At 45.0% G+C, this 22,688-nt stretch overlaps 1 protein-coding gene across 1 annotated transcript in view; it reads right to left on the reverse strand.

Annotated features, from left to right (window-relative positions):
- psmd1 (proteasome 26S subunit, non-ATPase 1) overlaps nucleotides 1-22,688 on the reverse strand; it is a 135,677-nt gene that overhangs the window by 109,057 nt on the left and 3,932 nt on the right. Inside the window, exons 2-7 of the mRNA XM_038815916.1 lie at nucleotides 11,954-11,997; nucleotides 11,348-11,421; nucleotides 9,205-9,374; nucleotides 6,889-7,094; nucleotides 5,721-5,864; nucleotides 645-871 (exon numbers count right to left, since the gene is read on the reverse strand). Of these exons, the coding sequence (XP_038671844.1) occupies nucleotides 645-871; nucleotides 5,721-5,864; nucleotides 6,889-7,094; nucleotides 9,205-9,374; nucleotides 11,348-11,421; nucleotides 11,954-11,997 (865 nt within the window). The remainder of the gene's footprint in view (nucleotides 1-644; nucleotides 872-5,720; nucleotides 5,865-6,888; nucleotides 7,095-9,204; nucleotides 9,375-11,347; nucleotides 11,422-11,953; nucleotides 11,998-22,688) is intronic.

Consider the following 22,688-nt stretch of genomic DNA (forward strand, 5'->3'; position numbering starts at 1 on the left):
TTAACAGCTGTTGCGTGCCTGCTCATTGATAAGTGAGAAATCACAAATGTTGATAAACTGAAAAATTTCAGTAGGCTAGATATAGTGTCACTGCTTTGACAGACTTTAGTTAACAACATTTCTGAACTGTTACCTTACTGTTCCATGCAGTACTTTTTCCTTTAAATTGTGTCACTGGATGTGGGCAAAGGTGGTGGTGAGTCACCTTCCTGAACCACTGCAGCACATGTACTTTGCATTTTTAACAGTTTCCTGAAACAGAGGCAGGTTGGGTATTTTTTTTTTAACCTGTAGCTCTGCCTTTTTACTATTATCAAAAAGAAAATACATCTGGAATACATGACAATCTTTTAGTCATTACTATGCATGTGGAATTTCATAGAATTTACAGTGCAGAAGGAGGCCATTCGGCCCATCGAGTCTGCACTGGCTCTTGGAAAGAGCACCCTACCCAACCGCACACCTCCACCCTATCCCCACAACCCAGCAACCCCACCCAGGGAGGATGTTTGGGTTTTCGTTGTGCTTTATGCGTATCAGCATGGTTACTGAACAATTACTGCAAGTTTATCAATATAAAGCCAATAAACCAAAAAATTCAATTAAATTCTTATCCGCTATGACTTTGTGAGCAGCATCTTTACCTTTCTTTCTCAGCAGTTGGCACAGTTCCTGTGTTTGTAGAACCTGGTACAACAGCAACGGGAGTTCCTACAGTCTTCAGATTCTGGATAACACTAGACAGGAATTGTTGGTTGGCGCTTTCATACAAGTCAAAACAAATCTGATAGGCCATCAGTAAGTTGTCCTCCTTTACAAGCTTTTCCAAGATATCACTTACTGCCTGGGGGTCATCTAGGAAAATTAGGCACTATAGAAACAACATAACAAAAGATAGATTAAATCTCATGTTGCAACAGCCTGCAGCATCATTTGAATCTTAACCACAGGTTCAACTCAGGCAAATAGGTGGGAGCACAAGTGGGCCACCTGCTAGCATTTTAAAACTAACCTCAGCACTGAGGGAAATGGCTTTCCAGTTCAGTCATGATTTTAGGAATAAATGCTACTTCTCCCAAGTGGCAAGTGTTCAAGAATTTTTTTTTTTTTAGGGCAAATATATTTCTACAGTAAGTTTAAATTTACAAATATATATCTTATCTGCATTAAGCATTTGCTAGGAAATTCATGTCAGCATGAATAGTAGAGAGAAAACAACAATAGAGAAATAATATGCAACAATAGAGGTAACCAAAGATGTGCAGGGTAGGTGGATTGGCCACACTAAATTGCACCTTAATTGGAAAAAAATCATTTGTATTCAAAATTTTTTTTTTTTGAAACTCTCATTGTAAGACAACCCCTCATTCCTGAAACCAACTTAATAAACCCTTGGTGTACACCTCCAAAGCAAATATATCCTTCCTTAAAAACGGCACACAATATTCCAGATATGGTCGCACTAAAACTCTTTACAACTGCAGACATCTTCATCCTGCAAGGCTAATATCCCATTGCCTTCCCAATTGCTTGCTGTACCTGCATGTTGATTTTGCATTCACTGTAGGAGTGTACCCAAATTTCTTTGAGCGACAACATTTACAAGTTTCCCCACCTTTAAAAAATTTCTGCTTTTCTATTCTTATGGCCAAAGTGAAATACTTTACATTTCCCCACCTTATACTCCATCTGCCATCTTGCTGCCCACTTAGTTAATCTATCTATATCGCTCCTCTCCCCAGCTTGTCCGCCCCACATCTTGCATTCTTGCTTAGCTTGGAGTATCAACAAACTTGGATATATTACTATGACTTGAAGGCCTGCTTCCACTAATTTTTGCAATTTTGCATTCTATTACTGCTTTGATTTTAAGCCTGAATTGCATTACTTTGTAGAACTGTTCTTTGATTAAGTCAAATAATTAATTATTAATAATCTGTCATGATATTAACTGTAGACGAACATTCCCGAAGGCCTTGTTTTTCATATCAGCCATTCACAGGTGGCATTTGGTCAACATCTTGTTTTCCCTTTTCAAGCTAGACGACTAAAGGTTGTTTTTTGTTTACCAGAAATGCTTTTTGTTACTGCATTTGATGACCCTTGACCTACAAGCCTTATACATGGGGTAGTCAACTATGGTGTGGAATCAGGAGATGGAGCTTGATTGATAGATATGCAACCTAATTGATGGCAGATGGGAGACCATCAAAAAGATGTGTATATAACTTAAATGTGCCTTGCAATGCATGCAAAGAAATCAATAAGGCCTTATATTTTCAAGACTCTTTACTTTGAGAATGTCTGAATAAAGCCTCAAAAGCCTGGAATGGAGCCTGATATTTGGGCTAAACACTGCTTCCAGGATTCACTGCTGCAACCAGAGTGAAATAGTAAACCACTCAAGACTACAAGAGGGAGGGCCATGACTGACCGAAGTGTCGACTCAGTAAAGCTAAATAATAATAATAACCCTTTATTGTCACAAGTATGAAGTTACTGTGAAAAGCCCCTTGTCGCCACATTCCACTATTTGGTGACTTAGTGATGGATGAACCAAGGGGAATAACATTTGAAATACAGTACCTATCTATAATACATTATGTATATAAAGTTAGGGCAGCACGGTGGCCTAGTGGTTAGCACAACCGCCTCACGGCGCTGAGGTCCCAGGTTCGATCCCGGCTCTGGGTCACTGTCCGTGTGGAGTTTGCACATTCTCCCCGTGTCTGCGGGGGTTTCGCCCCCACAACCCAAAAATGTGCAGAGTAGGTGGATTGGCCACACTAAATTGCCCCTTAATTGGAAAAAATAATTGGGTAATTTAAAAAAAAATTTTTTTTTTTTTTTTTTAAATATATGTAAAATTGTCCTTCCTTTTAAAGTACTTTGTTCTTCCTTTTTTAATAGCATTATCTTTATTTCATTTTCTTTTAATTTTTAATTATTAATAATTGTTTAATAGTTGCCTCAATACATTGCTTGGTATAGAGTTCCTGTTCGTCCAGAGTAACAAAGTAGTAAGCACTACTCGTCTAACACTATACCTTTTTATTTAAATCCAACAATCTTAACAGACCACATTGCAGTCTGTTTTTAATTTCACCAAAGCATTTCCCTATACTTTCTCAGATATTAAGGGTTATTTCACTTCTCCGGGGTCAAATCAAGGTGCATCACAGCTGTTAGGCATACACTTTGACTCTCCTCAGTTTCCTAGTCTGGCACCCAGGTTTCCAGAGGTCGATTTTTCTTTAAAGATCCCACTGCTAATTGATTGACTGATTGATTTTTATTGTCACATGTACCGAAGTACAGTGAAAAGCATTTTTCTGCGGCCAAGGGAACATACATAGTAAACAAAAAAAAATAATCGACAGAGTACATTGACAGTGGTGCATCAACAAATAGTGATTGGTTACAGTGTGGAACAAGGCCAACCAAGAGCAGCAAAGGATGTCGTGAATAGGGAACACTATATCAGGTGAGTGAAAAACCTGAGTTGAGCATCAGGTAATCAAAGCACTGAATAACTGCTATTTAAAGGTCTCCTTACTTAAAGGAGTAGAGTTAGAGAAAACAGTAAATAACAGGTGGCCACTGATCTCTTCCACTAGTTTTCCTGGGCAGATCTGACTGGAATTCTCATGAAGTTGGACATTTTTGGACAAGCATGGACCCCAATTACAATTCCCGCTCAGTGACTCTAGATCGGAAATACCCCTAGTTCCTAATAGCCTCAATGTCCCTTAACTGGCTGCCAGCAGATGGTACACTGCTTTCTCGCAGTCTTCCAGGCTGACCAACAATTTTGGTGAGAAAACACACAAATAAACTCAAAACATAAGAAACCTTCCTGTAATCTATCCCCGTGGCAACGTGGCACATCTGGGATGTCCCAGATAGAGGTTTCACTGAATTAAGTATAATTCTTAAACTTGTCCTTTGATCTGAAAAGTGTATGGATACTTTCAAATCTTCCCTTGGCCATCTTTTGCTTTCAGCCTCGCTTGGTCTGGGACCCACACATTCATTTAAATCCCTTGATACAACTTTAAATGTTTCACTTCCACCAATACTCAGAAAATAGGCCACCTATTATTTACTGTTTTCTCTAACTCTATTCCTTTTAAGTAAGGATGGACCATGCTTTAAATAGCAGTTGCTCAATGCTTTGATTACCAGATGCTCAACCCAGTTTTTTTCACTCACCTTACATTTAAAAATTTGATTTCTCCAAAGCTAAAAGCAACATTCCTTTAACATGAAACTACAAATTCATAATACAGAATAAAAAGGACAGTGGTAGCAGGTATGAAGTAGTCTAAATAACAGGAAACAAAGTAGTAGTAAGTGATTGTTTATCCACACTGCAGGAAGATATATAGTGGGGTTTCCCAGAGTTTGGCGTTAGAATCTATATAATTGATGACCTAAACTTTGGTGTACAGGGCAGAAGTTCAAAATTTTCAGATGACACAAAACTTGAAATACTGAGAGGAGGATAGTGATAAACTTCAAGAGGATTTAGGCTTAGACTTAGGAATGGGCAGGGTGCCAGTGGCAGATGAAACATAATGCAAAGAAGTGCAAAGTGATTCATTTTGGTAGGAAGAGCAAGAAGGGATATGAATAAAAGGTACAATTCTAAAGGGGATGTAAAATCAGAAATCTAGGGTAATATGTGTACCAATCATGAATGGTGGCAAGGCAGGTCGAGAAAACAGTTAATAAAGCACACAAGATCCTGGGCTTTATAAACAGGGACATAAGAGTACAAAAGCAAGGAAGTTACAATGAAATTGCAGAAAATACTGGAGTACTGCTTATAATTCTGGTACCACACTTGAAGGACGTGAAGGCATTAGACAGATTGCAAAAAAGATTCATGACACTAGTTACAGGGATGAGAAACATGGATAAATTGAAGACGTTGGAACTGCTTTCCTTTGAAAGAGAAGATTTGTTGGAGGTTTTCAAAATTGTGAGGGGCCCGAACAGAGTAGATAAGGAGAAATTGTTTCCGTTGGCAGAAGGGCAAGAACCAGAGGACAGCAGTTCAAGAGGATTGACAAAGAACCAACAAAAGGAGAAGGAAAATCTGCTTTTTATGCTGCAGGTGGTTAGGATCTGGAATGTAATGCCTGAAAGTGTGGTGGATGCAGATTTGCATCATTGGGTTGGGTGAGGCCCACGCAGACACAGGGACAATGTGGAAACCACACAGACAGGGTCCTCGGCGCCGTGAGGCAGCAATGCTAACCACTGCACCAATGTGCCATCCTGGCTTTACCTGATTTTAATAGGCGCATGTCAGAAAATGGTCTTATAAGTTCGGAGTGGGCCAAAAAGAGCCAGCAGGATAAAGGAGGAGGGGTACGGAAACTGAACAGTGAGCACAGGTCAAACAAAGTATTGCATCTAATTTTGGGCACCACATTTCCTAATTCTGGGCATTAGAGAGGGTTCAGAAAAAAATCACAAGAAATTCCAGGGGTGAAAATCTATCTGGATAGGTTGTGACTATTTTCCTTGGAGGACAGAAAGGAATGGAGAGATGCCACAATGCCACTAGTGGCGAGAGGTATGCAACTACATTACTGTAGTTTTACAGTATTCAAACATTACTCAACAATCTTACCATGAAATAAGGATTGTAGACAGGAAATGTGTGTCACACACACACGATATATATAGACATATAGTTAAAATATTATTACCTGACACACATTAATGAAGTCTGGTTTTTCCAGATTCATATACAGTTTAACCAGAACACGCAGAACTTCATTTCTGAATTTCTTATTCTGCATGAGTGACATGCATACTTTCACACTGTATGCAAGCATCCCAGAGATATCATTCTGTGAATATATAATAGAGTTTAATTTGGCAACATCCTAACACATGGCAGTATTGCTATAAAAAAAAATACTTTTTTGTCAAAGCTTTGCATCTTACACTCCTCAGGACATTCACAAGAATACAATACAAACAAAATATAAATAATAATAGTTATTGTCACAAGTAGGCTTACATTAACACTGCAATTAAATTACTGTGAAAAGCTCCCAGTCGCTACATTCCGGCACCTGTTCAGGTACGTGGAGGGAGAATTCAGAATGTCCAAATTACCTAATAGCGCGTCTTTTGGGACTTGTGGGAGGAAACTGGAGCACCCGGAGGAAACCCACGCAGACACGGGGAGAATGTGCAGATTCCACACAGACAGTGACCAAGCTAGGAATCGAACCTGGGACCCTGGCGCTGTGAAGCAAGTGCTAACCATAGCCATTCACTGGTTCATTCCTCAAGGCAAAACTTTGGCCAATCAGAGTCAAGCTGCCGGGTTTAAATTTCAAACAATGTTTGGCAGTTAACGGTCAGTCACTACCTACTGTTCCATGGCAACACCACTACCAGAGTCCACTTGCCAACCAATCAGCATTCTCTCCTTATGCATTATAAATTTGTTGATTTCCCTTTCATTGTATTCTTGCGAATGTCCTGAGTGCAAGACGAAAAGCTTCAACAAAAAACTTATGTATGACCAAATTACTATTTCAAAATAGCTTCCTTAGAACTTATTAAAACAAACTGGAATTGTCAGAAAAACACAAATGCAAAAAAAAAATTCTACCATCTGTAAATAACAACAATCAGTTATAAGCAGACTACTTCATCAACATATCACATCGCTCTCATGGCACTATTTTAAAACTTGAACAATATGGGTTTTACCAAAACTGAAACTACAGCATTAATTCTACAATAACAATAAAAATAACTACAGAATGAGCCTTCATTGTTCCTTTTGGAGAAGAGTGAAAAGAGAGAACCAAGAGTGCATTACATCAGAAATTACATTATTCAACAATGCATACTCACAGATTCAAGAATCACTTTCTCAAAGACATCAAGCCGCCTGGTCTCTAGAGCAATGCCAATTGCCTGCTTGTATTTGTGGTCATCAAAACAGCGTTGGAACATCTTATTCACAATACCTTCTAATCGAGGGTCAACGCTTTTCTCCTCACCATCAGGTAGTTCTCTATTTTCAACTCGTAGCTTTGTATAATGATCAATGCATTTTGCTACAGTCAAGAAATTAAAATCATATTAAACACATAAATCAAGTCAAGACTCCCCATTGTCACGTTTTTAAAAATTAAGTTGCCAATTCCTTCTTTTGGCCGTATGAAATGCCACAGCAGCTATCAAACTCACTGAAAATTGCCTTCCAACAATTAAATGCTGAAGCTCAAGTACCTGGGAAACATTGCTCACTTGGGAACAAAACGTGGAAGTAAAAAGGGAAATGAAAGCTCAGCAATGGTATGGATAAGCATATAATTCTTCATCTCTGGGTTCAATTTTCTTCACTCATTCAAGCACAAAATAATTTTCTGTATGGCCTAGTCCCATTCTCATTAACCTCCTCCAGCCTTCTACATCTCGCAAACTTTTATTGCAAATCAACTTTTATGTCTTAGTCATAGCTTCAGGCACCACAGCCCCACTCTCTATCAGTCCCTCATACAACCCTCCACCAAGCTGTTGGTTACCCCAGCTAATGCCTCTTGCTTTAGCCAAGTATCCATGGTCTTCATTCCTTTCTGTCACACCTCGGTACATTTTCCAAGTTAAAGATACAAATTGCACCTGAACAATATGGAATTCAATTTCTAGCATGCATGAACTCACAGAAAATGTTCAGAATTTGATACCAAATGGTAATATTACTTAGAAACAGTTTTCCCATGGTTAATATAAAACATAATACTAGTTTAATAAAATCCAAGTGTATTACCAGGACAGGGTAATAGAAGATTCATTATAAATATTAACACATTATTCCTGTAAATATCATTCTTTAGTTTAGTGGGCATCAATATATATGCAGAATGCTTTAACATTCAATAACATTTACAGATTATTCATGAAGGTCTACCTTTTCAACCTTGCCCTCACCTGAGGTGTGGTGATTCTCAGGTTAAACAACCACCAGTCACATCTCCCCCTCAAAGGGACGAGCAGCCTATGGTCATCTGGGACTATGGCGACTTTATCTTACAACATACAAACAAATAATTTAGACTCTGGTATGTTTGATTTTACTCTCCACGAGTAATTAGGCTTACAAACCATATTTACCTGTCCAGTTCCCATAGTCCTTCAACTCCCTTTTCCTTCAACCAATTTTATCCTGAATATTGGCATAGATTTTGCCTCAACCACTAACCATGGAAGAGGATTTCTGCCTCACAACTCTAAAATTTTGCACATTTTACATTAACCAACCCAAAAAAAACTTGTACAAATACAACAATATAGGTGTTGGAAAATAAAAATAACCACTGTAATTTGGTTATGCTCTTTCCAAAGCTGAAGTCCTTCAAAAAGTCAAAAGAAACTTTGAAAAGTATGTTAAGTTATTCCAAAGATCCACAGGAAAGTTCCAACTGTGAGTCTTTAAATACCAAATTTCTTTAAAAATTCTCTTTAAAATGGCAGCACGTGGCACAGTGGTTAGCACTGCTGCCTCATGCCGTCGAGGTCCCAGGTTCGATCCCGGCTCTGGGTCACTGTCTGTGCGGAATCTGCACGTTCTCCCTGTGTCTGCGAGGGTTTCCTCCGGGTGCTCCGGTTTCCTCCCACAGTCCAAAGACGTGCAGGCTAGGTGGATTGGCCATGCTAAATTGCCCTTAGTGGGCGGCAGGGTGGCGCAGTGGGTTAGCCCTGCTGCCTCACGGTGCCGAGGTCCCAGGTTCAATCCCGGCTCTGGGTCACTGTCCATGTGGCGTTTGCACATTCGCCCCGTGTTTGCGTGGGTTTCGTCCCCACAACCCAAAGATGTGCAAGATCGGTGGATTGGCCATGCTAAATTGCCCCATAATTTGAAAAATGAATTGGGTACACTAAATTTGTATTTTTAAAAATTGTCCTTAGTGTCCAAAAAGGTTAGATGGGGTTATGGGGTTACGGGGATAGGCTGGAAGTGAGGGCTTAAGTGGATCGGTGCAGACTGGATGGGCCAAATGACCTCCTTCTGCACTGTATGTTCTATGTGCAGGGTAGGTGGATTGGTCACGCTAAATTGCCCCTTAATTGGAAAAAATGAATCCAAATTTAATAAAAAAATCTCTTTAAATAAACCTGAAGGAATTCATAATGAGTTCATAATAAGAATTAAAGAATGCTAACCTATAATGGTCTCCACATATTCAGATTCATCATTAACATTGAAGAGATCCCCAGCTCCAAGTGCATAGTTCAACGATTCTTCAAAGGCTCCCAAGTGGTAGAAAACTTTAGATGCCACCAAGGCAGCAAACTCCCGACTTCTGAAAGTCTCATCTTCGTACAGCTCCTCACTCAAAAAGAAACAATATCAATTCTTAGGATACCAGACCTCAAACTTTTTTTTTGTAAATATCTGTGAGGAAAGGCTACTTCGCCCCAGGAGTGATGACTCTGACCAATAGGTATCTTTTGTGTTAAAACAAACTTTAAATAATTTTCAGAGATGGGAGGAGAAAGGAATTAGAACACTAAAAGATTTATTTCTTGGGGGTCATTTTGAGGTATTGAAGGAGCTGGGAGCCAAGTATGGACTGGAGCAGGGGGAAATATTTAGATACATGCAGGTTTGAGACTTTGCCAGAAAGGAGATACAGAGCTTCCCAGTAGAGCCAGCTTCCACATTGCTGACAACAGGGGGACTGGAGAAGGGGTTGGTACTGGCGGTTTACTGGGCTATTTTAGAAGAGAAGGGATCAAGGCAAAGTGGGAGGAAGAGTTGGGAGAGTGTATGGAGGAGGGGTTCTGGTGTGAGGTGCTCCAGAGGGTGAACGCCTCCACCTCGTGTGCGAGGCTGAAGATTGTGTACAGAGTGCACCTCACAAGGGCGAGGATGAGCCGGCTCTTTGAGGGGGTAGAAGGTGTGTGTGAACGTTGCGGGGGAGGCCCCGCAAACCACGTTCATATGTTTTGGTCCGGTCCAAAGCTGGAGGATTACTGGAAGGTGGTGTTTAGGGTAATCTCTAAAGTGGTGCATGTGAAACTGGACCCAGGCCCTCAGGCCATATTTGGGGTGTCGGACCAGCCAGGGTTGGAAACGGGGGCGGAGGCAGATGAGGATGGGATCGTTGTTATTGATATGGGGATTGACATTACATTCGTTACTGACTATTGTTTATTGTTGGGTGTAAATCTGGGAGAAAATGTGAAAAAGGCAAATTTTTAAAATATTTTTTAAAAACTTTAAATTAAATACAGAATTAATCACATTAATCAAAGAAATACCTTTACAATGATCAGATCAATAGTTCTTAAATAAATAGAAACAATTTAACTTACTATCTATACCTGCCACTAATTCCAATTAAGCAACCCAATATAGTTCAAATACCACTTTTCACTGAAGTTAACCATACAGGTTACTTTGGGGACCCTTTGGAGAGTGAGAGACCCTTTTCAGGAACAACCTGAAAATCCTTCTGTCTTATCAAGATTCTTCTGCTCAATCAAACAGCATTTGGAAGAAATGCCAGCTACAGGCAGACCTGGCTCCTCCTATTAATTACATCATCTGTGTCCTACTAGGATGACGCATCACCTGCTTATCTAGGACTAAATACATTCCCTCATTAATTAGCTCCTCTCCAGGGGAATCACCAGCAATCAAAACAATATCCCATTCACCATCTCTCTGTTAACAAATAAATGGTTAAAATCACCTTTTATGACTCCGTATTTACAGTTTTAATAGACACACTGCCTGTTTGTATTTTAAACCAATGTTTTAATCACACAGAAATTAAATTTATACAAAGATTTCTACATTCATTGCACAGTATCGGAACCTTTATACTCATTTGATGAATTATATATTGTCACTTAGGTCTTGCAGAGCATGTTAACAGCATCATTCTCCTGCATTTAGTGTTTAGTGCAGCCAGTCTGTTTACAAAGTGGCTGCAATGTAATGCTCATGTATTAATTAGCGAATGTGTTAATCATGAGAGAAAGAAAAATTTGCTTCTAGCACCTTGAACCCATTGTATCTGCAAATAAAGGATGAATGTCAAAGAGGCTATTCTCTATTTAGTAGTTTCACACAATTAAATTTGAACTTTAATGGCTGCGCAGAATTAAAACAGCACCGCAAGCTTGAGTAATACACTGGACCATTCTAAAATGAGTAATTTTCAAAATGCAGAGTACAGACATTCAAAGGGAGGACTGAAACATAAGCTATTCATTTAAGAGACAAAATAGCTGAGATTTGAATTTTTCATCGATAGTACACAGTATCACTTCTTAGAAGACAACATAAATTTCTTACATTTTAACCACAGATTCTGAAATTTCAGCCCAGAAGTCATTGACTACCGAGTTCAACTTGTGCAGAGCAAACTCCTAGAAAAGAAAGAAAACAAACATTCATTCAGGGATGTAGATCACAATTTTGATGGCTATGAAAGTTAACTTAAGTTTCAAAGAGCAATATGTATGTTGCCTCCATGAGTTAAGAGGGCAAAGCAAGCTGCAGACTTTGTACTAACATTGTTATGTTCTGAAGTGAAGCGATTAACTCAGTCATTAGCCAAAGAAGCTTCTCAACATTCAAAGTAGTGAAGAGACACAACCCTGTAAACACAAGGCCTTAATAGTATCCAAAATATATTACAATCTAAATGCTAACCTAATTGTATTGTCCAGAAGGGTTACCAATTCGGTTAGCAGCTCCAAGTTTAATTTTCATTTACAAAATAAATAGACTTCACCCCTATAATATTTACATTAACTTCACACTGCAGAATTGTCAAGAACAAACATCATTTCTTTAAAATAAATAATACTGCGCTGTAGTCAAGTGTTTAGCAGCGTTCCCAGATCACACAGCACACTCAATCCTACTTAACATTTGCTGTGAGGAAGAAACATTTACCTTGAGCTGTGGTTCTTTTTCATCCAAAAGCGAAATGATTCCAGCTATAAAGTGCAATTAAAAGGAAAAACGTTCAGCACAAAATGTATGAATCACTTCTAGTAGATCACGTAAAACCAAGTAACAACCGTCTCGACCAATAAATACTACAGACACAAACAAGACCTTCATGCTAGCCAGACTTTATTTTGGGAGACACCAATATTTTTGCAAACAGGAATTTTCAATTTTCACCTTCTTCCACTAAAATAACCAGTTTTCATAAAAGCAATCATGATACAGTACAAAATCAAAAAAATTAATGCTGCATTTCAAGAATACATACATGAAAAAAGATCCATGATTCTGTGTAACAGACAAGTTACCTGATGTGTAACAGTGCTGGCAGTGTACTGAGGGTGCATAGTCCCTTCACCAGTTCTACCAGGCATGGGTTAAATTTATTCTACCATCATAGTAAACAGAGCAGAGCAGAGGCCATTTAAACCATAATTAGAAAGATTGCCTTCAAAAGGATAAAGTTAACCAGCATTTGCAGGATGTATGCAGACAATGAATAACTGAGCTAAACATACTAGGAAGGTCCGTAGTATATAAAATACTTGGTCTAAGCTGGGTTGTCATATGGAGCTTGTCATATGAGGAACGGTCGAGGACTCTGGGTCTGTACTCATTGAAGTTTAGAAAGATGAGGCGGAATCGTATTGAAACTTACAGGATATTGAGGCGCCTAGATAGAGTGGATGTGGAGAGGATGTTTCACAAGTTTGGGGGCACTCGCTGGCCTGGTACTCCACAAGCCCAGTGGTAGTGGCGGCTCTGAGAGTCTGGGGGCAGTGGAGGAAATATAGGAGAGCGGAGGGAGCATCAGACTGGGCCCGATTTACAACAACCAGCGGTTTGTGCCGGGAAGGCTAGATGGAGGGTGTCAGAGCTGGCAGAGAGTAGGAATTGAGAGGATGGGAGATCTATTTATAGACGGGAGCTTCCCTAGCTTGAAGGATTTGGAGGAGAAATGTCAGCAGGGAATGGGTTTAGATATCTGCAGGTACGGGATTTTCTGGGAAGGCAGGTTCCGATCTTCCCGCTCCTGCCACTGGGAGATACAGGACAGGGTAGTTTCCAGAACATGGGTGGGAGAGGGGAAAGCATCAGATATCGACAAAAAAACTTATGGAGACTTCTGTTTGCAGCTATGCGGAGCTAAGCCGCACGTTCGGCAGCTCCCGCTTTTAAATGACTTGTGGGCTCTTTTAAGGGCCCCAAACGGCACTGATTCGACGATTCCCGGTGGGTAAAGGGGTCTGGAGCAAAACCCCCCGGGATTTATGGTGCGGACCCGGAGTGGGGCGAGGAGAAAAACGGGTTCAACCGGACAAAGGCGGTGCTCCACAGCAAGCAGGTGAAATTCGGCTGAAAAGTTGGACTCAAACTAGGGATTGGGGGCTGTGGTGGTTTTTTGTATCACTGTTTATGCTGTTGCTGGTTATTCTGTTTGTTTTTTTTCCCGCTTTCGGATGATGTTGGTTATGGTTTTGTGTTTTAAGGGGGGTATCGGGATTTGTGGTTGATCTCTGTTTTTGTTTGTACGGAGTTGGTGGATGGGTTGGGACAGCTATTTGGGAGCTGCGTTAAGGGGGTGGGATGGGGCACTGGGAAAGCGCGGGCTTTCCTCTGGTTTCCCGCTCTGCGGGACGAGGGGGGTGGAGCTGGAGGCAAGGGGCGTGGATATCAGTTCCGTTTTCCCCCGCTGGAGCGGTGTCAAGGAGCTGCTGCAGGATGGAGGGGTGACCCCATATTGGGAGGGGTCGGAGTTAGGGCGGGAGCTGCCGGGGTCAGCAGAAGTCAGCTGGCTCATGGGAGTACTATGGAGGGAGCGTCGCAGCTAGGAAGGAGGGGTCCTAGCCCGGGGGGGGATACCGGGTTGCTGCTGGATTGGCCAGGGAGGAGCTGGGGTGAGTCGGGGTGAGGTTCTATCGCCGTGGGAAACGGGCCGAGTGGGGGGTGCTGGCCAGGGGCGAGCAGTCGATGGGCTATGGCTAGTCGACGGGGGAAGGGGGCGGGGTGCCCCCGATCCGGCTGATCACGTGGAATGTGAGGGGGTTGAATGGGCCGGTTAAGCGGGCCCGGGTGTTTTCGCATCTGAAGGGGTTGAAGGCGAACGTGGCCATGCTCCAGGAGACTCACCTGAAGGTGGCGGACCAGGTTCATCTGAGGAAGGGGTGGGTGGGGCAGGTTTTCCATTCAGGGCTCGACGTGAAGAACCGGGGGGTGGCGATCCTGCTGGGGAAGAGGGTGGTGTTTGAGGCGTCTGAGGTGGTGGCTGATAGTGGCGGCAGATATGTGATGGTGAGCGGTAAGCTGCAATTGGGAGAGGGTGGTGTTGGTAAATGTGTATGCCTCAAATTGGGATGATGCTGGTTTCATGAGGCGTATGCTGGGCCGCATTCCTGACCTGGAGGTGGGGGGCATGATCATGGGGCGGGGGGGGGACTTCAATACGGTGCTGGATCCCCTACTGGATCGTTCTAGTTCTAGGACAGGCAGGAGGCCGGCGGCGGCCAAGGTGTTGAGGGGATTTATGGACCAGATGGGAGAGGTGGATCCCTGGAGGTTTGGGAGGCCGAGGGCTCGGGAGTACTCTTTTTTTCTCCCACATGCACAGGGTTTATTCCCGTATCGATTTCAGAGCCGCCGGTGGTGGGGAGGGGAATGGAGAGCTTTTTGGACAGGCTGCGATTTCCAAGGGTACAGGGGGAGCAGGTGGAGGGACTGGGGGCACCGATCGAGTTGGAGGAGCTGGTTAGAGGGATTGGCCACATGCAGTCGGGGAAGGCGCCGGGACCGGATGGGTTCCCGGTTGAATTTTATAAGAAATACGCGGACCTGTTGGGCCCCCTGTTGGTTCGGACCTTTAACGAGGCATGGGAGGGGGGTGTTTTGCCCCCGACGATGTCACGGGCGCTGATTTCCCTGATCCTGAAGCGGGATAAGGAACCCTTGCAGTGTGGATCATATAGGCCAATTTCACTGCTGAATGTGGACGTCAAGTTGCTGCCGAAGATCTTGGCCACTAGAATAGAGGGCTGTGTGCCGGGGGTGATACATGAAGATCAGACGGGTTTTGTGAAGGGGAGGCAGCTGAACACTAACGTGCGAAGGCTGCTAAATGTGATAATGATGCTGGCGGCAGAAGGAGGCGGAGATTGTGGTGGCATTGGATGCAGAGAAGGCCTTTGATAGGGTTGAGTGGGGGTACTTGTGGGAGGTGTTAGAGAGGTTCGGGTTTGGGGAGGGGTTTATTAAATGGGTGAGGTTGCTGTACAAGGCCCCAATGGCGAGTGTAGTGACAAACGGGAGGAGGACCAAGTACTTCAGGCTCTACCGTGGGACGAGGCAGGGGTGCGCCCTGTCCCCCTTGCTTTTTGCGTTGGCAATTGAGCCTCTGGCCATGGCGCTCAGGGAGTCGGGGTGGTGGAGGGGTCTGGTGCGGGGTGGGGAGGAGCACCGAGTGTCTCCCCGTGTGCGCGTGGGTTTCCTCCGGGTGCTCTGGTTTCCTCCCACAGTCCAAAGATGTGCGGGTTAGGTGGATTGGCCATGCTAAATTGCCCGTAGTGTAAGGATAATGGGGGGATTGTTGGGTTACGGGTATACAGGTTACGTGGGTTTAAGTGGGGTGATCATTGTTCGGCACAACATCGAGGGCCGAAGGGCCTGTTCTGTGCTGTACTGTTCTATGTTCTATGACTTGCTGCTGTATGTAGCAGATCTGGTGGAGGGAATGCCGGAGGTGATGGAGATTCTTGCTGAGTTTGGGAGTTTCTCGGGCTACAAGTTGAACCTGGGCAAGAGCGAGCTGTTTGTTGTACACCCGGGAGATCAGTAGGGGATTGGTAGGCTCTCGCTAAAAAGGGCAGTGAGGAGTTTTAGGTACCTGGGGGTTCAGGTGGCTTGGAGTTGGGGATTTTGCATAAGCTTAATTTTACTAGGTTGGTGGAGCAGATGGAGGAGGAGTTTAAGAGGTGGGACATGCTGCTGCTGTCGTTGGCGGGTAGAGTACAGTCCGTGAAAATGACAGTGCTCCTGAGGTTTTTGTTTTTGTTTCAGTGCCTCCCCATTTTTATTCCGAGGGCCTTTTTTAGGAGGGTGAACAGCAGCATCACGGGATTTGTTTGGGCGCACGGGACTCCGAGGGTGAGGAGGGTCTTTTTGGAGCGGGGCAGGGATAGAGGGGGACTGGCGCTGCCCAACCTCTCTGGTACTATTGGGCGGCTAACTATTATAAAAACTACAAATACCCCAATAAAATGTTTTTTAAAATACAAAATAAGGGATCGGGGTTATGGGGAGAAGGCAGGAAAATGGGGATGAGAAAAATTGCAGCCATGATTCAATGGCAGAGCTTCTCGGTGGACCAAGTGGCCTAATTCTGCTCCTACGTGCAGAGTACATACAGTGCAGAAGGACAGTCGGACCATTGAGTCTGCACCGACCCACTTAGGCCCTCACTTCCACCCTATTCTTCAACCCCTCCTAACCTTTTTGGTCACTAAGGGCAATTTATCATGGCCAATCAACCTAACCTGCATGTCTTTGGACTGTGGGAGGAAACCGGAGCACCCGGAGGAAATCCACGCAGACACGGGGAGAACGTGCAGACTTCGCACAGTGACCCAGGAAGGAATCGAACCTGGGACCCTGACGCTGTGAAGCCACAGTGCTATCCACTTGTGCTACCATGCTATCCTTATGGTTATGGCTTATATGGTTTATGGGTTAACCCTTATGTTTTATGGGTTAGCTAATCTCTGCCACAACCACAAGCATACCAGGATTATGGAGAAGGAAACCAGCCTTGGTTTTTACTTCCAATCATTATCCATCAATATCTACAGGATGTGTGTTTATGGATATCAGATGAGAACAGGTTAGGCCACAGCTGTGATATCCCCACCGTCGAATAGCTTGTAGCCTCTTGATTTCAAATTCCAACTTGTGTGTGCAACTTTGCAATTTCACACACGAGCCACACTCTAGCAAGTGTCACTGCCTTTGAGAAGTTTGGAGAAAATTGAACAAGCGAGTTACGAAAGCATACACGCCTGTACTCAAACTAAAAACAATCAGAAATTAAACGACGGGGAGAAAAATGTACAAATGTATATCGCTCATCTTCAGCACTAATGAGTCAAATGCCCCAGGATCCATCCCTTTCCAAGTATCACACCATATAACTGACCATTAAAACACCTTGGTGCTGGCAGTGGCTGGCAGTATGCAACAAAACCAAAAACAGTAGCTCAGCCATTCAGAAAAAGGGGATAAATAATTTCAAATGATAAAATATTTGAAAAATGTATTATTTCATCAGCAGAGAATGGCAGAGTTGAACTGAAAGAAACTGGTTGACAAAAAACACACAACACAAACGACTAGTTTGACAGCATGGAAATGAAACTCTAATAAAAAGTGAAATTTCGTGTGACCGTATAGAATTTACAGTGCAGAAGGAGGCCATTCGGCCCATCGAGTTTGCACCGGCTCTTGAAAAGAGCACCCTACCCAAGGTCAACACCTCCCCCTATCCCCATAACCCAGTAACCCCACCCAATCCACTTAACCTGCACATCTTTGGACTGTGGGAGGAAACAGGAGCACCCGGAGGAAACCCACGCTCATACGGGGAGGATGTGCAGACTCTGCACAGACAGTGACCCAAGCCTGAATCGAACCTGGGACCCTGGAGCTGTGAAGCCATTGTGCTATCCACAATGCTACCATGCTGCCCCTTGTTTCCCTTCTTTGGGCAGCACGGTAGCACAGTGGTTGGCACTGTTGCTTCACAACACCAGGGTCCCAGGTTCGATTCCAACTTGGGTCACTGTCTGTACAGAGTCTGCATGTTCCTCCGGGTGCTCTGGTTTCCTCCCACAAGTCCAGAAAAGACATGCTGTTAGGTAATTTGGACATTCTGAATTCTCCCTGTGTACCCGAACAGGCACTGGAATGTGGCGACTAGGGGCTTTTCACAGTAACTTCATTGCAGTGTTAATGTAAGCCTACTTGTGACAATAAAGATTATTAAATGGGGCTGCTAGTGGATTAGGACACCTCCCCATAAAGAGAGCAAGGGGAAAAATTGAAAGTTTGCTGGTCCCCAGCGATCTCCTGAAGAGCACCTTACGATACAAACTGAAGATCTGCATGTGTACTCTTTGTTCAGGGGTATTTTTATGCCATATTTCCTCTAGCCGGTTGTGGAGAAGTTAGCACAATCTATCGTCGAAGGCAGAGTTACTAAGCACAAGGTCAAGAATAAGCTGTTCACAGACAGCACAGATTTATTTGTGAAGGGGTGGTCATGGTAGACCAAAGCTGAATTTTTTTCAGCAGTGCTAACACAATGAATAGGGCATGGTCTCTGGATTTTATCTGTATGCACTTCAGTCAACAAAGGCTGTCTGTCAGTTTGAGGATGTTGTCTACTCCGGGTCATGAGTTTCTGCCATGGGTCTTTTTGTGATTTAACAGGCCAATTCTCAACCTGCAGATCTTTGAAATGAGGTTGGATATCCCACTAAGCAGTGGGATCTAGAGTGCAGGATTTGCTTTTTTTTTCTTCTCTGCCATAACTCTCTTTGCCTCATCATTAAAACACTGGCTCAAAGCATGATGCAGTTTGATTAACAGGCGGTCAGTATTCTAAATGCTAGCTCTTCCCAGTCAATGCCACTGTGCTTCAAGAAGGACTTCAGAGTATCTTTCAAGCGTTTTCTTTGTCTTACCCAGAATGCTGGTCATTTGAGAGTTGGGAGAAGAGAAACTGACAGGGGAGGCAGTTTACAGCCATCCCAACAATGTGTCCAGTCCATCCAAGTTGATTTTGCCTGAATAATTGTGGACCTGGCTTCAAGAAAGACAACAGTTTGCATGACGGTCCTCCAAATGGATCTGGAGGATGTACCAGAGGCATTGCTAATTGAGTTTCTCTGGCACCCTTGAATGCTGCTGAAAGACAACCGAGGAATCACTGCAGCACAGCAGCTTGCTGGCAACAGCTGGTCTGTACACTAGGACTTTTGTTGACTTTGGAGGTCTTTGTTATCAAATGCTCACTACCACAGTTTGCAGAAGGTTGAACTGGTGCAGTTGATTCGGTGTTGGATTTCAATGTCAGTGGCGGATATTTGAGAGAGGTGGCTGCCACGGTATAGAAAGTGCTCAAAATATTCCAGAGTCTCATTTCATATATGGGAGGTGGAATATTTGACTGACCCAGTGTGGGTTAACATTCGTATTTTGAAAGCGTTTGATAGAGTTGAGTGGGGGTACCTGTAGGAGGTGCTGGAGCGGTTCGGATTCGGGGAGGGATTCATCAAATGGGTGAGGCTGCTCTACGCGGCTCCGATGGCAAGTGTAGTTACCAATGGAAGGAGATCGGAGTACTTTAGGCTCTACCGTGGGACCAGGCAGGGGTGTCCCCTGTCCCCCTTGCTCTTTGCACTGGTGATTGAACCTTTGGTTATGGCGTTGAGGGAGTCAGGGAGATGGAGGGGTCTGGTGCGGGGTGGGGAGGAACATCGTGTGTCGCTGTATGCGGACGACCTGCTGTTGTATGTGGCGGATCCAGAGGGGGGAATGCCGGGGGTGATGGAGCTGTTAGCGGAATTTGGGGGCTTCTCGGGCTATAAGTTAAATTTAGGCAAGAGTGAGGTATTTGTAGTACACCCGGGTGATCAGGAGGAGGGAATTGGGAGACTCCCATTTAAGAGGGCAGTGAAGAGTTTCAGATACCTGGGGGTGCAGGTGGCCAGGAGTTGGGGGACTCTCCATAAGCTTAATTTTACCAGGCTGGTGGAGCAGATGGAGGAGGAATTTAAAAGGTGGGACATGGTGCCGCTATCGTTGGCAGGTCGAGTGCAGTCCGTCAAAATGACGGTTCTCCCGAGGTTCTTGTTCCTTTTTCAGTGTTTGCCCATCTTTATCCCTAGGGCCTTTCTTAGAAGGGTGACTAGCAGCATCATGAGCTTTGTTTGGGCGCATGGGACCCCGAGGGTGAAGAGGGTCTTCTTGGAGCGGGGTAGAGATGGGGGGGGGGCTGGCGTTACCCAATCTCTCGGGTTATTATTGGGCGGCCAATGTGTCGATGGTGCGCAAGTGGGTAATGGAGGGGGAGGGGGCAGCATGGAAACGGATGGAGAGGGCGTCCCGTGGAGATACAAGCCTGGGGGCCCTGGTAACGGCGCCGTGGCCGCTCCCTCCTACGAGGTATACCACGAGTCCGGTGGTGGCGGCTACCCTCAAGATTTGGGGGCAGTGGAGGCGACATAGGGGAGAAGTGGGGGGCTCGATGGAGGCTCCGTTAAGGGGGAACCATAGGTTCGTCCCGGGGAACATTGATGGGGGATTTCAGGGTTGGCACAGAGCGGGCATCAGACAGCTGAGGGACCTGTTTATTGATGGGAGGTTTGCGAGTCTGGGGGAGTTGGAGGAGAAATTTGGGCTCCCCCGGGGAACATGTTCAGGTATCTGCAGGTAAAGGCATTTGCTAGGCAGCAGGTGGAGGGATTCCCTTCGCTTCTCGCGAGGGGGGTGAGCGACAGGGTGCTTTCGGGGGTCTGGGTCGGAGAGGGGAAGATATCTGATATCTACAAGGTTATGCAGGAGGCGGAGGAGGCGTCAGTAGAGGAGCTGAAAGCTAAGTGGGTGGGGGAACTGGGGGAACAGATCGAAGACGGGACATGGGCTGATGCTCTGGAGAGGGTTAATTCTTCCTCCTCGTGTGCACGGCTTAGCCTCATCCAATTCAAGGTGCTGCATAGGGCCCACATGACTGGGACGAGGATGAGTAGGTTCTTTGGGGGTGAAGACAGGTGTGTCAGGTGCTCGGTGAGTCCAGCGAACCATGCCCATATGTTCTGGGCATGCCCGGCACTGGAGGAGTTCTGGAAGGGGGTGGCGAGGATGGTGTCGAGGGTGGTGGGATCCAGGGTCAAGCCAGGATGGTGACACGCGATTTTTGGGGTTGGGGTGGAGCCGGGAGTGCAGGAAGCGAAAGAGGCCGGTGTGCTGGCCTTTGCGTCCCTAGTAGCCCGGCGAAGGATCTTGCTACAATGGAAGGATGCGAGGCCCCCAAGCGTGGAGACCTGGATCAATGACATGGCGGGTTTCATTAAGCTAGAGAAGGTCAAATTCGCCTTGAGAGGGTTCTTTAGGCGGTGGCAACCTTTTCTCGACTTTCTGGCTCAACGATAGGGTACAGGGACAGTAGCAGCAGCAACCCGGGGGCGGAGGCGGGGAAGGGGGAGAGAAATGAGGGGGGGGGGGCGGACAATGACTATGTTTGTTTATTTAATTTTAATATATTTTTAAGTTCTTTTGTTGTTCATTGGGGTTGGGGGGGTGGGGGGATGTGATACATGCGTCGATACTGGGGGTGTCACAGTTATTATGGGTTATTTTGTTGCATTTCATTGTTTGTCGTTATGTTTTATATTTTCTGTAAAAAATTCCAATAAAAATTATATTAATAAAAAAAACAAAAAAATATTCGTATTTTGATTTAGCAATATTCCCTGGAATGAAGAGCTTGTCATATGAGGAATGGTTGTGGACTCTGGGTTTGTACTCATTGAAGTTTAGAAGGATGAGGAAGGATCTTATTTAAACAGAGGATAATGCGAAGCCTGAATAGGGTGGACACGGAGAGGATATTTCCACTAATAGGGAAAACTAGAGTCAAAGGTGGTGGCTGACAGTGGAGGGAGGTATGTGATGGTGAGCGGCAAGCTGCAAGGGGAGCGGGTGGTGCTGGAGAATGTCTATGCCCCAAATCGGGATGATGCGGGTTTTATGCGGCGCATGTTGGGCCGCATTCCGGATCTAGAGACCTGGGGGGGGGGGGGGGGGGGGGGGAGACACGACTTTAACACAGTGCTGGATCCCCCATTGGATCGATCCATGTCCAGGATGGGAGGAGGCCCGCAGTGGCTAAGGTGTTGAGGGCGTTTATGGACCAGATGGGAGGGCTGGATCCTTGGAGGTTCGTGAGGCCGAGGGCCAGGGAGTATTCATTTTTTTCCCACGTGCATAAGGCCTATTCCCTGATCGATTTTTTTGTCCTGAGCAGGGGGCTGATTTCGGGTATAGTCATTTCGGACCATGCCCCGCACTGGGTAGACCTTGAGCTGGGGGAGGAGAGGGACCAGTGCCCGCTTTGGCGCCTGGAGGTGGGACTCCTGGCTGATGAGAAAGTGGGCGGGCAGGTTCGGGGGTGTATCAAGAGGTACTTAGAAGCCAATGATAATGGGGAGGTCGGGTGGGGACGGTTTGGGAGGCATTGAAGGCGGTGATTAGAGGGGAGTTGATTTTCATCCGAGCCCAGAGGGAGAGGGGAGAGCAAAGTGAGAGGGAGAGGTTGGTGGGGGAGATGGTGAGGGTGGACAGGAGATACGCGGAGGCTCCGGAGGAGGGACTGTTGAGGGAGCAACGCAACCTTCAGGCCAAGTTCGACTTGCTAACCACCGGAAAGGCGGAAGCTCAGTGGAGGAAGGCACAGGGAGCGGTGTACGATTATGGGGAGAAGGCGAGTAGGATGCTGGCGCATCAGCTATGTAAGCGAGACGCGGCCAGGGAGATTGGTGGAGTGACGGATAGGGGAGGCAATGTGGTGCGAAGTGGGGTGGACATTAATGGGGTCGTCAGGGACTTTTATGCGGAATTGTATCGGTCCGAG

Source organism: Scyliorhinus canicula, chromosome 13 (assembly GCF_902713615.1).
Source record: "Scyliorhinus canicula chromosome 13, sScyCan1.1, whole genome shotgun sequence".
NCBI lineage: Eukaryota > Metazoa > Chordata > Chondrichthyes > Carcharhiniformes > Scyliorhinidae > Scyliorhinus > Scyliorhinus canicula.